The sequence below is a fragment of the Mycteria americana genome, chromosome 12, assembly GCF_035582795.1.
Source record: "Mycteria americana isolate JAX WOST 10 ecotype Jacksonville Zoo and Gardens chromosome 12, USCA_MyAme_1.0, whole genome shotgun sequence".
Taxonomy (NCBI): Eukaryota; Metazoa; Chordata; class Aves; order Ciconiiformes; family Ciconiidae; genus Mycteria; species Mycteria americana.
In genome coordinates, this window is record NC_134376.1 from 1,111,266 (window position 1) to 1,127,540 (window position 16,275).

General features: G+C 39.5%; 1 protein-coding gene across 7 annotated transcripts in view; it reads right to left on the reverse strand.

Moving 5' to 3' along the window:
- The window catches only part of TNRC6A (trinucleotide repeat containing adaptor 6A), a 53,293-nt gene that overhangs the window by 20,025 nt on the left and 16,993 nt on the right, over positions 1-16,275 (reverse strand). For 5 of the 7 annotated variants that reach the window (XM_075515335.1, XM_075515334.1, XM_075515333.1 and 2 more), the window contains 3 exons: positions 15,726-15,747; positions 7,134-7,469; positions 2,810-2,857 (listed from right to left, as the gene is read on the reverse strand). In XM_075515335.1, the coding sequence (XP_075371450.1) occupies positions 2,810-2,857; positions 7,134-7,469; positions 15,726-15,747 (406 nt within the window). The remainder of the gene's footprint in view (positions 1-2,809; positions 2,858-7,133; positions 7,470-15,725; positions 15,748-16,275) is intronic. The other 2 variants (XM_075515337.1, XM_075515336.1) reach the window with 1 other exon arrangement.

The following is a 16,275-nucleotide window of genomic DNA, read 5'->3' on the forward strand; positions in this document are numbered from 1 at the left end:
TAATTAATTTTTAATCAACATTATTAATCCTACAGTGAAAAAGAATCTAACCAAAGACCCTGCCTCCAACAGTACACATAGCTCGGAGCAGCACAGAGTGGATCCCCCTCTGCTCCTCCAGCAACCAGGACGAGGGGAGCTTGAGAGCATCGAAGCCATCAGTTAAGCTTCACATAGGAACTACAAGATGAGAAACAAGGATGCTGGCACAGCAATTTGGAAGAGGGAGTAGTGGAAAAAGACCTGTGGCAGGTAGAAATAGCGCTGCAATAGTTAGAAGTGCCTGGCAGCTCCACAGTCTTGAAGGAGAGAACCACACAGCATCCTTGCGAGAACTGGAAGACATTCGTTCGGCTGAATGTAACCCAGAACCGCCTATTAATGTGTTACTAGAAAAAACACTGTAGTATCTGAGCAATTGTCTAACAAAACCCAGGATTTCAAATCTCACTGATATTTTAAAAAAAGACATTTAACCTATATTAAAAGACTAATCAGAGTTAAGAGCTGTCTGCACTCTCATGAACGAGAGAATCAACAGCATCAAAAGCTGCCCTAACAAAACAAAATCTTGATTACATAAACATCATCCCAATAACATGATCAATTTTAAAAAAGAACACAAAAGTATACAGATGGCAAACAGCCTGAATTCAGTGTGGAGAAAGAGATACAGGTTTTGACTACAAGCCAGAGTGAAATGGTAAACCATCCCCAATTTGCACAATGATAGAATACATAAAAAGAAAAATTGTATTTATTAAAATTCTATTATACCAATTTAGCTGTGATACACAGTTTGTAACAAGCCAATACACAAACAGCATATAATCATTACTTTCCAGTCATCCAGAATTTTATCCCATTACACACAAAACTACCTTGACTAACAGCCTTTCTCCTGGACATCAATGTGCGTTAGTGATTTCTCGTATGAGCCGCTCTTCTGAAATATTCCTATCTGAATCTCCACAACCCAAGAACTTCTGAGATTAAGTATACAAATATGAAAAATCAGAGAATACCTTGCTTATTCAGTATCTGGCAGATACCACAAAAACACCCTCAAAATTGAAAAATTACAGCTGCCAACATACTACATTTGGTGCCCAGCAAAACGAGCCAATAACAGCCTACTCTTGGTTTTCTCCATTCAGAAGCTGCAACTGAACTTTTGCTGCTTAAATCCGGGGGGGGGAGGATCTTACACAAACCTGAGTTTCTTAAAATTCAGTAAAAATCTGCTAAGATTTTTTTCAGTAATTTGTAATTTAATAATATAATGCTTTCTAGCGATGAGTTACCCCTGCAGGAAATGTTTGCTGTATGTATTTTCTGAAGTAGTTTGTTTGTTTTGAAGTACCATCACATGGTCTAAACTAAACAGTAGGATTGAGAAGTGTAAATTAAGAAATATTTGAACCTTGCTCCCTCCGTCTCCTTTTCCAGTTCCAGTACGTGCTGGTACCCCCAGACTGTCAATACTATACCTTCCCAATTACTGTACCTTCGGGCCTTATGAAAAAACACATTTTAGTATGTGTTTTTAAACAAGCTTAAACAAGCTTTTTAGCTTTTAGTAAACAAGCTAAAAAGCACCTTCATTACAAAATGACAAAAGCAGAAAAATAAAACCTGTTTGTTAACATCAAGTATCTGTTTCTCTGTGGTAGAGAAAAAGGTCTTGAAGTCTGTTTGTGTCTCCTTAAAGTACTCCAGCCCAAGAATTAGCAGATGTAGCTGTCTGCCTCCGCGATAGTTTCCTAACTGTTAATGCGAGACAGGAAAGCTGCCAGGACAAGGGTACAGCGTTCCTCTGCGCCTAACCCAGCACAGCTGGCCGCTCTCCTAAAAGGGACTGTCCCGAACACTCTCCCTCTCCCCGCAGGGGCTCTGGCCCCGACTTGTGCTGGACTGAAGACCCCTGCAGCGCTGCGGTGAGCCAGGACAGCTCGCTGAGCCACGGGGAAAAGATGAACCCTCAGGTGAGTTTTCCATTGCGTGAAGAAGCTGCAGGGACTCGTTAAGTGGCCAAATTCAACACAAGGGAAGAGAGGGAAGGGAAGAGGAGAGGAGGATTAACATCACCCCTTTGAGAGCAGTCTTCAAGGCAAACAGAAGAGATGCAACATGAAACGTTCTCCTAAGCACCGTGCCCACAGCAGCCCGGCGGGTACCTGGCACCGCCAGAAACAGCCAGCACAAACCATCCTACAGCACTATCTGCGTTACCCCAGGGCATTTCATACGGCATGTCCCCAAGTCCTCACACAGCACATTCGCTCCAAAACATTACTTAAAAATAAACAGCAAGTGTCCTTCACAATCCTATCCAGCAAACAACATACACAGCTGTAGGCCTCCACATATGTGCTACCCCAGCATAAACTCAGCATTCAAAACCGACAGGCCCCAGACGTGGTTTCCTCCGCAGTGCTGTGAAATGTCCCCGATACAAAGCACAGGCTTGCAGAGATCATTCAATTTAATACCACGAAGAGGCAATTTAACATGTAAGCATAAAGGTAAAAAAGACACTTAGTATTTTAAAGCTAAGGTACCACATAGTCGAAGCACCTGTTTTGGTATGAATTCTGATGTTATTTTAGAAAATTAAAAATGTTTAACCACATGTAGTATGTAATGGCACAGAGAAAGTATACTTAGGTCAGTCAGTCACACAGCACATGCTATCGAAAAACATAAGCCAAAGAATTTAAAAAAAAAAAAATCAGATAAAATTGTGCGAAACATGTAACTACTATAAACACACGTAGTGCAAAAAAAAGGTGAGATTTAAATGGCTAACCTGACTGGTTAGGGGAGTGGCTCACCAAGTCCCGAATGGGAGGCATGCCTACAAAAAAAAAAAAAAAAAAAAAAGGCAAGAAAATTACAGAAGTGTTATTTAAGTAAACTAGCCCTTTGAGAACAGTCCCCAAAGCACTCATTACTTTAAAGCCATTTATTAGCACCCCTTTTTCAGGAAAGGTTTCTCTGAAGAGCCATCTCAATCTTACCGACCATGCTAGTGACAAGCAAGTTCCGAATTGCCTCACCCACAGCGCTGAACACACCACAGGGAAGAGATACACTGACAGCAAATCCAGCTTTCTACATGTAGCATTTAGATTTAATTAGCAGCAATTTTTCTGCTTTTACCAAATATTTCCACTACTACTTAATGTTTATATATTTGGCATTTAATTAACCAATTTAACATGTCCTTAATTTTAAAAGTTTGATTTCTGTAAGAGAGGAAGAATTTATAGTCATCGAAACCAAAACCAGTTAATTTTTTACTGTGCTAACTCAGAATTTCAGAGGTCAGCCCTGAAACTTAAGCAAGTTCATATCACTTCTTTGAACAGCATGCTTTCTCCCCCTGAAAGTCATAATTTTGCTACCTGATTTAGCAAACAGAAATAACCAAGTACGGTCCAACTCTGATTTAACCTAAGCATGTGCAGAATGAACTTTCATTTACCATTCTTTCATAGCTTCTTCCTAAGTGTCCTATAGGCAGCGTATGAAATCAAAGTCAATGGTTCAAATTCACAAATTTTACGGTTGGAGACCATAACTGTTACATTCAAGGCAATGTTTCCTAAATTAAGTCAACCTCCATCACTACTAACTGCAAATCCCAACTGCTCACTTCTTCCCTGACTCCTACAATAACGGAGAAAAAACCCTCAAGGTACAGGAAGGATCTTGTGCTCCCAAAGGCTCTGGCTGTAACATAATTTTGCAGCTCTGCCTCAAGATGCACAAGGATAAAGCGAGACCCACTCGCGTCAAAGGAGGAAGCCAAGTAATGGGACTCGCGCCAGGAGCCTGATGGCGCTCTCCTCTTTTGTCCTGTCCCACAGTACTAAGCAATTACTGCTGGCAAATGTTTTAGTTCGTTATATAAATAATTTCATTGTGGAATAACCACCTGGCTATTCTGATGTGTGACAAAGCACAGAGGCAAACAAACAGACCAAGGCAGCACTCAAGACCTTCCTTTCAAGTGAAGTTTACACGCGGGGGAAAATTTCAGTACAGCAAACAACTGAATTGGGTATGAAAATGTTCTGATAAAGAGCTACTTATATAGATTTCTTAAAATAACCACCTTGGTACAAGACTGTATCTGTTTCAGAAGTACTACATGGCATGTGCTTTCACTTATGTCTCTTTATTAAAAAGATATGCCAAATGTCCTAAAAACAGCAGGAAAAACCCCAACCCACAGGACCATCCCTTCTTAAGCTTTACTTCTAAACAAAGAAGGTTAATTTTCAGAAGAGAAGATGATTGTCTGCGCAAAACACAAGTAAAGAGGTTTGGGGGTTTTTTTTGACCATTGATATAATTTAAAAAATTCTCCAATACCAAAGACTTAATTTACTGTGGCCTTTAAGACAACTTTAAATTTAGCAGTACTTGTGTTCCCTGGCTTTTACAAAGCACCCACCAAACAGTTACAGCAAGCCACAGCTGGAACTGGGGAAAGAGCCTACCCCGGGGTCCGTCAGGGAATGACAGATAAAACAACTGGAGCTGTTACTGATTCCAGCAATTTTGACTTCAACATTTCAAGCTACTGTTTTTCTTTTAGCCCTAAAATACAGATCGATCCCAATATCCATTAAATAATGCTTTAAAAAAAGGTCAAGAACTTAACAATCTTCAAAGACATTCCATTAAGGTATAAAATTTGTTAACCTAAATGGCCTGTACATGGATATTCTTTCAATAGGAAGGGATCTACAGATGTGTCAAATTTCATGAGATTTTTAATTTCAGAGATAACAACAAGGAGAATAGCTAGAAGTTGCCGTTGGAGGCTAAAAGAGGAGCTAGGGAGAGTAAGACAGACAGGCAGATGACCGCAGTATTTTCTTTCAGATACAAAGGTGTCAGAAGACATTAAGTCACTCTTGCATGCTGCTGGACTATGGCCACCTCCACATTACCTCACACGCAATTCATTAGACAAGATTTTGAAATAATTACAAAAATCCAGCACTGAAAAATTATTTTCCTCTACATTATTATCTTGCCTACCTGTCTCAAAGAGCATGACAAAACATTCAAACCAGACATTATTCCCGGTTATACTAGAGGAAAGAGATCTTTCAAGCATACAGGTACACGGCACCAAGAAACGAGACCCTGGCCTCCCAGCCCCACTTGTCGGTTCTGACCGGTCGACCTTGCACACACGGGAGCGCACCGAGCACAGCACGCAGTTAACAAAGACCTGACAGTACAGTGACTGACAGGATGCTACGGACAATACAAACATTTTCTTAAGATGGGAAAGTGAGTTGGCCAACCTTTCTCTCCCTTAAAGGCTCTCAGAACCTTTTAGTTACCAGCTGGATGTGTAGACGTATTATTCTAATAATTAACAAACACATCACTCAAACTTCAGAACTACTTCCAGGAAAGAAGTTGCCTCGGACGCTCAGGACAGCGTTGGGGCAGAACCGCACAGGGACACGTTGACATCTCCCAGCATAAAGGCTGTCCAGCCACGCCAGCACAACATCAAGCAAAACTGAGAAGGATGCAATACACAAATGGGAACCCAGCTAATGAAATATTGGGCTGGCATTCGCAAACAGTGAAATGAAGGACAGTATACTCAAAAAACCCTCTGGATACAATTAGGAGGTTTAATAGGTTGTATAAAGAGTAATACTTCTTAGATTAGTTTACATGTGAATTGTTATTGTAATCACTACTTGCTATACAATTTGACCAGTAGAGGATATATGCTGGAGAAAAAGTTTCATCTTAGAAGCAAGCAAGTATATGAAAGGTTCCTTTAAACCTGACTATAGACAGGAACAAAATTATACAGGTGAAGTTAAAAAAAAAATTAACTGCTTAAAAGTCACTTTTTGGAATGGTAAAGAGTTCTACCAGTACGTTACAAAAATACTGGAAAGTAATATCGGGAACATTCCTCACAGTGCACATGGATAAACTGCTTCCAAAGCTTTGATTGCTCACTTTCATTTTAAATACTGCTTCTTTAAGATTCAGTAATCAGAACAGCTCAAAATTTAACTAAAACTTGAGATATCAAAGCTATTTTCCAGAAATCCTTTTTGTAACTGAAGGGGCTAGGAGTCACATCCTTTGTAGTGTATAAAACACTAATTTTGAGAAACATGGGAAATTCAGTAAAGTTTCAGAAGAAACTATCTGTGGGATAGTGCACACCACTGCCATGTGCACGTCAAAAAATAAATACAAGTATAAAAATAAGAAAGTATTTGCCCAACATATTAAGTGTTAGCATGCACTAATATCAAATCTCTTTGAAAAATCTAGATCCCTACAAAGAAAGTTACTTTTTTCCAGCCAAAACCAGACTGCCCTTACTGTCCCAAAAAAAAAAAAAAATCATCACTGAACTGCATGCTAGTACATTCACTGAACGGCAAATTATGCACATGTAACAGATAAGTTTACTACTCTTAAAAGGGTATTTGAAGAGAATGCATAACAAGCCAATATAATAAAGGATAACTATACTCAAATACTAATAGTAATAAAGGTAAATATCGATCCATTTTGTAAGACAACCTAGTTTCAGGTAGACGAACAAAGAAAAAAAACTCTGACCTAACAACAAGCAGTTCTGATATTCTAAACAAGTTGTACCTATTTTTATCTCTAGATATGATAGGGAAAAAAAAAGTCTTGAGATGCTGTTCAGAACGCTCTGGGAACTGTCTGAAAGACCCTTCCTTGTGCGATCTGTGTATCGAAACTGGATGCAAAAAAGATGCTTCATACCATGACAATGCTTGGATCAATTGTTAGGATAAAGACTGGAAATTCAGAACATAGCAGTGGTCATACTGGCTTCAACATCTGTTCACAAACAGACGTGTCTACTGTACACCACTGGCAACAACGAGCAACTAAGATGTCTTAAGTTTCAGTACGAAACTTGCACAAAGAGGGCTGAAACCATCCTGTAACATTAAGCTACGACACAGGAAAGTATCTCTTTATGCTACAGCTTACATTTAAAGTTTAAATAATATTAGCTCAAATATTTCACTGGTAATTGAATGTCAACTATTTGATTTTAGTTAAAGGAAAACAAGGTACCTCCCCCTCACCTGGCTGTTTTTTGCTGCTGTTCGGCACTTCTCCGTTGGTCACTGGCTGTTTATTTGTGACAGTGCTGCCTCCTGACTGGCCGTTTAATACTTTAGGAGTAGATCCCAGGTTTGCAGCTATAACTGGTAACTGCTGACCTCGTTTCAGAAGCTGTTTCTGTTCCTGGTGTCGAAATCGCGGTGGTACTTCACGAGGAGGGTATCGAGGCAAGGTCTGCTGCTGCTGACTGTTGGCTGTGGCCCGCTTGGCATTATTATTAGTGCTGGTTACTGTGGAAGTGCCGTTAGAGGTGACAGGCTGAGGCTGGCTTACACTTGTCTTTGTTTGTTCTGGCACTATCCCCACCCCCAAAAAAAAGAAAGTTGGACAAAGTTATTCATAAGAACAGCAACTTAAAAAATTGAAGACTAAGTCAATATTCTTAGATGTGCTTATATATTATGTAATGGCAGCATTTCTTCTGATTCAAGTTGTAACTCATTCCCCATTAAAAGCTCAATTATCCCATAATCACACAGCTTTAATAGCACGGATCTGGAAGCAGAAATATGTCTTGCTATCACTCCTAACAAAGTTATCTCAGTTAAAGTATGCTGCTACTAACAAGCTTTCTATAGCTTTTCCTGACAAATAGGCACTATGTCAGTTTATTTTGGCATTTAAACTTTATTTTAAAAAACATTTAAGTACAAAAAAAATCTTACTCCAATGGGAAACTTAAGCGTTACATATAGAAAAACGTTATTGTCTTACACAAGAAGAACAAGAGGTGAACAAGACATCCAGAATGCATTGTTAAGACTTGCCCGCTTTATCAACCCTACCATCCCAAGGGAAATACAGTAATACCCTCAAGCCAACCTGTTGCCAGCAGGAAAAGCTAATAGCGCAGGAGCACAGGCAGCCCCCGTACACAGCTTGGCAGGACTGTGCCGGCATTGATAAAACGCCGAACGTGCAACTGCAACTCCAAATTATCTTTTCCGTCTTGACAGTATAGCCACTTCAAGGCAAGATGAAGGTCAAATAATTTTCAGAGGTCAGCTGTGAGCAAACACACCAAACTCAGACGCTGAATAAAGGGAAAACCACAACATCCTCAACTCAACACCTCCATCCCAACCAGTACAAAAGCAAAGGCGGTAAGTATGGGGGTGTTCAGCTGTAGGTAACTGGTTAGTAAACCAGGCTCAACGGATAGGAAGGAATGCTGTGAGCTACTGGATGTGTGCTTCCTGGTGCTACTGCCATTCATCCCAACCACTGCAACAGGCAAGCTGTGCTTCCAACCCCTTACATGACTGATATGTTAATGTACTTTTCAACTTCCTTGGATGAGATACCCATAAAGCATGTTTACATTTACCGTGGAACTTTGAGACACCTCAAGACTCGGTCGTGACCTCCCTCAGCACCGACCTGTCTACGTGGTCGAGTCACCATCTCTACTGAGAGCTCCACAAAATGAAACTGGCAGTTTTAGAAGTTACTGAAAGAAAAACACTTTAATCTGTGCGGCATTCCTGCTGCTAACAGCAAGGGCACAGCTCGGTAATGCAACTCCTCTGGTGACAAACATTTAAAGAGGTTCCTACTAGCTACAGGTCACTCCTTCCCCAGCAAGGCAACCCCTTCTGCAGCTGCACAGCCGACAGAGGGGAAAAGTGACCCAGGTTGAAGTCACCCCCACACTGTTTTCATTGAGATCCTGCGAGAGAAGAGCTCAGGACGCAGCTCCACCGGCACCCCTGAGGTGGTGGCAGGCTACGGAAGAGGACCGACCCTGCGCGTGCTAGGAAAGAGGGAAACTGAGGCAGGTCCTGCTGCTCAGGACCAGCAAGGGCCCTCACTCTGCGCTGCTGGCTGAGGTGGCACCCGATGACAAGTCAGGTTTCAGTTACTATAAGGCTGTATTTATTTTCAAGAATAGTTTTGTACACTTGCAGCATCTAAACATACACGACTTGTGGCTCAAGAGCAGCATCCTTAAACCATTTCCCTGCTGTGTTCCGTTTAACAATTTCCTGGCATGTCAGCAGCAGGAATATTGTTACTACATGACTGAAAATGTAGTTTCCTGGGCCTTTTTAAATTTTTTGGTTTTGTTTAAAGGCCATTTTATCATTCACTTTCAGGAACAGATACAGGTAATACAACATAAAAACTAAATGAAAACAAACTCAAACTTTTGTTTAAAGAATCAAGTTTGAATGCTGTCAATGTTATTTATGACTACATTTTTTAAAAAGTTCCACTATAATACACAGTTATGTATTTTGAAAAAGACAAACATGAAGGCCTTTAGAATAAAATGTCACCTAAGAATCAGCAGCTGGGTTATGTTTTAAGGGAATATTGTATTTAGGGTACTTAAGAAAAGTAGAAAAGAAAAATGTGAGGGACCTCCTTGTTTCACAGGTGGCCAGATACAGGCCTTTGACAGCAGTCTCAAGGGAGAGGAGGAGCACCCAAGCTTCAGCCTCACCACCAGGCTCACTCCGCAGCCCCGGCACAGCAGTGACCCAGCGCTCTCTATTTCACAGCTGACTGGAGAAGGACAGAATTAAGGAGAGGAATGGCCAAGATGCACATCAATGTAATGTACAGAGCACAGGGAATAGAAGGTATTCAAAAGCTATTAGATAAATTGACAAGTTGATAAAAATCACCAACACCATAGCAGATTCCATCAATTTAAGTTGTTACCTATATTAAAAAAATAGGTAACTCAGACCAGATTCCTTGCACAGCATTTTGATGCATATAATGCAACAACAGATTATGATCAAAACTGAATTTCACAAATATAAAGAAGTCTTAAATAAATCTATTCCCATTTATTCCTTTTCAAATTTCCTGGTTTAAAAATAATTAAAGTAACTGAAAATGACTAAGCCTTTGGGGGGGGCTATTTTAGCAAATAGCTGAGATTTTGTCAACAATTTAATGCGTAAGCACTTAGCACTTTTCTGTGGTCTAGGTACTGCAACAAGCTTTGAAATAAAAAAATAATTCTTCACATACCACAATCTGTATAACTACTGCCCAAATCTTAACTTTTTGATCTAGCAATATGCCTTCTGCTGCAACTGATTCACGTTAATTACTCTTTACAGTTTAAAGCATAGTTCAGCCTACACCTGAGGTGTGCTGACAGTGACACGTGGAAAACAACCACTTTTTGCAGCCAGTATATCATTATCAAGCCAACAAAGTAGTCCTACAGTAATGGCACCGCTTAGGGACACAGACATCCTTCAGCCTTCTGCACGCTGTATTTAAGCTTTTTTTTTTTTTTTGTCGTCAGCTTAAGTGGAAAGCACACCTCGCTTGAAGAGATTTTTAATCCAACATACAACGCCCCATAACGTGGCCAATGAAAGAGATTCAGTTTTCCTACACTACTACTACCATTCACATACAAGTGCTCCTCTCAGATAAAGTAAAATCATTTCTATATGACACTTCACGAGACATCCAGAGCTGCAGTAGCATGTTTAGGGCAGCACTGCAACGCAGCAACATTAATACTTTACTTTCCTAATTAAAGCTACTTTAAGACAAAGTGCATATATTACCTGCGAGTCCGCTGGATTCTGTTATGGGATCATTTTCAACTATAAAAGAGTGCAGCTAATAAACAAGCTACTTTCTGCCAAGCCAGCCCCTAAGCTACGACATGAACAAGGCTTCACAAACAGTTTAAGAAAATTATGTTTCTCCTATATTCTATGCATTGCTTTCCTTAGCAAGCACGGTAATTCTTTCTACTATGATCAGCAAACTAAATAGAATCTTACCAGATAATACGGTTATACTAAAGAATAGGCAGGGTTTACATTCGTATGTTAATTTCAGTTTCAAATTAATCACAAGTGCAGCAGAATTCCCTTGCCTTCGCTTCCCGAAGTACCACAGAGTACGTTTTAAGCTATACAATCTATCCTGTCCAACATTTTCTGGTCCACAACTTCTCAGAAGACTAAATAATACATTAATATTCCAATATGGCTACTATAAATTCCAACACCCCTTAATCATCATCTTAATATTTTAATTGTTATAAACAAGTTGCTTGTTTAATAAAAGTTTGTTCCGCACACCAGTATTTTATTTTGAATCATATTAAGGCAGAAAGATAATCTTAACAGACTTATAGTCTATCACAGTTAATTTACTTGACTAGTAATAGCAAGTTTACAGAAACGAGTATTAAAAATGACAGATTTTCATAAAGAACAAACCTGCTGAAAACCCACAAAGCAGGGGATGGTGAAGTTACAGTTTACAGAGAGATTCCAAAGAAAGACGCTTCCAACTTGTGTTGCTCTCCCACTCTGCAGATTTCATTAGAAAATGGAGGAGAAGCATGGTGTCATTTTACTGCTCCAGGAGTGCTGCCTGCCAACTCCTCCTGGAGTAGGGGCCCAGTGACTTAAACTCCCCCTCCGATAAAAAAAATGGCAGCTGTTTGAATAACTTCAATGCAGATGGAAAAGTTTCTCACTCGCACAAAATCAGCGTACAAAGATCAAATCGTCTACTAAACCACACAAAGAACAGCACCAAGCTGTCATTTAAATGTTTCTTCTTGCTGCTGCTGAAGCTGACCTCTTAAAAATGTATTGTAATGCTCTCTCCCTGCGTGTCATGCCCCAAAGAGTTGTCAGTGCTGGAATGCTGAAGGGCAAACAGAGGAAGTCTGGCTTTCAAGCTGACACACGTAAGATGTAGTGCTAGAATTTTCGTTGTGGAAAAATGGCCGCAGCTGTAAGCTCAGCTAGCTGATCTGGAAAATATCTAACTGTTTGCCAATTCATTAACCCCTGAAGATCCGCACAAAGGTAAGTTGTGTGCCATTCCTACGGGTAATTTTAACAGCAAGCATTTCTTATTCTGTTCATTTTTGCTATTCGTTTTCAAGATTTAAAAGCTAACATAACAGTTTTTCCAATCAGGAAAAGCATAGTTAGGCAAGTGAAAAAAAAACCCACCAAAAACAGAAGAGTTAGTGTAGTCGGGCAATTTTGCTTCGCAGAGAAGAAATGAATACAAAGTTTCCAAGGTGGGAAATATGAGTCAAAGATTTCAATTCCACACCCAGCTATTTTTAAAAGCACTTTCCGTTTCAGTGGTTGATTCAAAGTTTATTCTGTTCTGCAAGAAAAGTAGTACTTTATGTCTCTGCCTTCTACAAAGCAGGGGAATTCAGAACTGAAGATTGGCAGATGTTTTCAGCTCTCGCTTGTACTGTTTCGCAAAGCACAAAAGCATTCAGAACAACTAACCACAACACTGGCATCAACATAAACATTACTGTTCAAATTTTATAAATTACTTCACTAGGGTATTATGTACATACATTAAAGTGTGTGGAAAAAGATACTTCATCTCGTAATGAAATCTCATTCTGCAGAAGTACACCGTGATTACTGAAGCGAGCATATACAACAAAACTCAAACGTTCTTCTGAAACAGCATTTACTTTAGTACTTGGCTTATCGTTAGCTACTCGTGGCCACAGTGCAGTTTGCAGAGTCCTGGTTTAGGGGAAATTCAGGGTAAATGGATTGATTTGTCTGTCTTTCATAGCACTGACATTAAACACAGCAAAAATACATATTTTGCCAAGCTAGAAGGAATACCACAACAACTGACATTTCTACAGCATTCTCAACAAATAAGGACTTTCAAATGATCCTTATTTTTTCCTAAAATAGCTGGTACAAGAGTACTTGGCGGCCACTTGTTGATGTACGAATTTGTTATGCTAGCTGCTGGACAAATAGAGAAACCTTCCACTTAGCAACTAAATAATACATTCATCCCTACCTCCTATGAACTGCCTTTTCCCTCTTTTAATAAAAACAGATGTATAAAACTAGACAGGTTAGAATATTTGAAATCCACAGGAATGACATACATGCATTTTTAACGACAATCCTACAGTATTAAAATGCTACTTGTAGCAGAAACATTTATATTAGCATCATCTTCATTACTTCCATTCCCAACCCTGAACAGGAAAAAAACCCCAAACCCAGCACTACTAACTTCCTCGGAAGGTAGTCTTATAATTTTACATGGACATCGGTAGCTACTTCAGCTGGTACAACAACAATTTCTACCTTAGCTAAAACAACATTCTGGAGCCATCCAAACGATGCTTAAAAACAAGAAATAACCTCCCTACCCGCCCCCACCACTTAACCAGCTACTTTTCTGAAAGAAAGAACATAATTCTGAATTATTTAGAGATCCTATACTCCTGTATTTTATCTTCAGCTCATGCACAGAATAAATTATTTAAGACATTAACGCGATGGAAACTTGGAAACTAATGAAACATTAATTTGCATCCTGAATACAAGTAGGCAAAACTGTTGAAACAATGAAAGATCTATGTGCAACATAAGCAATGAATTTTGTTCCTATAGAAACCATTGCAAAAAGTTGCGTATCTGAATCTCATAATGTCTGTACTTCTTCAGGACTGCCAGCTTGCGTTTCTCTGACAACTCTAAATTCCTGCTAAACTTCCTGAAATACCCTTTTAATAATAATGTAACATTAAAGTTGGAACTTAATACTTCCATCAGTAAACTTTTTTTTCTCCTTGGAGGCCTAATAAGTTTACTCCGTCCTTCCAAAGAAAGGCATTTTCTTTCAATTTGAAGATTACCATCAGGTAGCCTACTGAGCAGAATTACTGCGCTCCTGTCTTCATGCTATTTTTAGCCACTTGCTTTTGCAGCCTCGTCCCCGATGTCACACATGGATGCCAGTGCAGCATAAGTACATAGGTCATATGTTGATTCAAAAATGGACGTTATTATTTACAGCAAGGTATTTTATCATTTTCCTTCTACATTATCTTTTCAGATATTTTTTTATTACTTCAGAATAAAACCAAACACTTTCACAATTCTCTAAATCTGGTATATTATCTTAGAAGCCTTATGGCAGGAACATACAGAAGAAAACGAATGCTTAGCCTGTACTTCAAATGCAATTCCATGCACTGCTTGAAAAAGGGTGCATTAAAAAACAAGTGAAGAGTATTTATTAATTATAACACTCTTCCAGCACTTTTATTAAGTATCCAATCTTGCGCCTAAAGACAAGCATAGCATTCCCAACTGATTTCAGGGACCAGAGACAGGCTGGAAGGGCCAGCACCTATAGCCAGTTCAATGAAAGCCACAGGATGGTTCCACGTAGGGAACGTAAGCTTCCCTTACTGACACCGGCTGTAGGACGGTACACTAACCCTCCTGCAGCCACCGTGCTCTGGCAGCTCCCTCTGCCTCAAGCGATCAATACTCCACAACCAGACCATCAGCTTCCTCAGAGCGGCACGCAGAACGCCCCAAGACACAGAACCCAGGCTGCCCTCATTCCCTCCGCAGAGCATCATCACACACTGAAAACCTATTGGTCCTACTCAATCATTTGTTTTTTTTTTTTCTTTTAAACACTCACACCGAAGTACACATTGCACTTAAATAAACTAGACATAAACGTGTCTCCTGATACCTGGTAATTGGTACTGCAGTCCTCGGCAGGAGAATTGGTGCATTTTTTATGTGGAGAACCTGCCTCCTCCATTTCAACCACATGCGAACTAGGATGCTTCTTCAAACGCACACCTCAGTAATGGGCACGTTCCTTTGTTTCTTTGCCTCTTCTCAAGCGCGGTACGTCCTTTACCATTTTACTACCTTCATGCCAGAACAGCACTTCAAACACTTTTTGATTTTTCCAACAGTAATTGCATCTCCGCTAAGCAGGGCTTCTGAGCTCCTGTTTCTATCACTGCTCAAGTCAGTATTAAATTAAACCCAATGTTCCCAGAAAACAGGGATTCAGCAAGCGCTCCAAATGATCACTTATGCAATTATTATCCACTTCCCAACTAAAAGGTTATGAGCTAGAATTAAAAAGAAAGTGAAAAGAATCTTTTTTTCCACCTTTATAGAAGCCAGTTGGAATGGAGATCTGTATAAAACCCACAAATATTCAGAATAACTGCAGCGTTCCCAGCCTGCTGCTGAACATCGGAATTACAGCTTTCAGATACTCTCATCTTGATCATTTTGTCAGGATGAAGTCTCCACGTGCAATACTTAGTTAAAACTAGACGTATCAACTACTTGTCTATCAAGCGTTCCCAACCCCAGTTGCACTTAGACTATTTCAAAATTAAGCTTCAAACAGATCCATTACGTGGATCTACATATACATGGTCATATTTGAAGTGTTCCGAGTGTTTGTGCACTTCTCAAACAAAGCAAAAAAGGGGAAGGAAAAAGGCAAATAAGGAAAAGAACTCAAGGTAATATATATATGCCTAGTGCTGTATAAGTAATTAAGAATGGAAAACAGGAAGAGCAGAAGACTCCAATCCCTGGAATAAACCCTTAGCCATTACTCTTCTAGTCTTTTGCGGTCACTGTTTGAAAAAGTGCAACTGAAGTTTCTAGGATCCCGTCTTTTAGTTTGAGAAGAGCTTTCAGGCAACCCATTTGATTCAACATATTTAAAAATGCAGACATAATATACAGAATAGAAATAACTGTAAAGTAACTTACCTTTGATTTTTTGTTCAATGGCCTAGAACAAGAAAAAAGAAGTGTCAGTGATTCGTGCAGATAAGAGAAAAACCACATGTGCACATGCCACTTCATAAAGCAACATTAGCTTTTGACTTTCCTCTTTTAAAATGTTTTAAAGTTATTTAATTATTACTTCAGAAGTGTCTCTCTAACCAACCCATGCCTATTATTCCTTATGCCTAGAAAGCTGTTTAAATGCTATAGAAGACAAAATTAATTTGAAAGATAACTACATGAAACAGACTGAATTAAACTTGCAAATTAAGATGTTTGAAGTGAGTTAAAAACTGTGCCTGGAAGCAAGGAACCTCCACCACTTTTATTGCAGAATACAGCAGGGGAAAAGGGAGGGACCTAGAAATTTAAAGGAAGTGAGAAAGTAAATGCAAAAGCTTTAAGTCTTTCATTTCCAAGATTCAACTGGTTGCACCTGTGATATGGCCAATTTGAATAAAATTTTATCATAGGATAAAAATGGGGGGAGAAACATTTCTTGTATGGAAGTGCACCTTAATTGTGAGGTTTT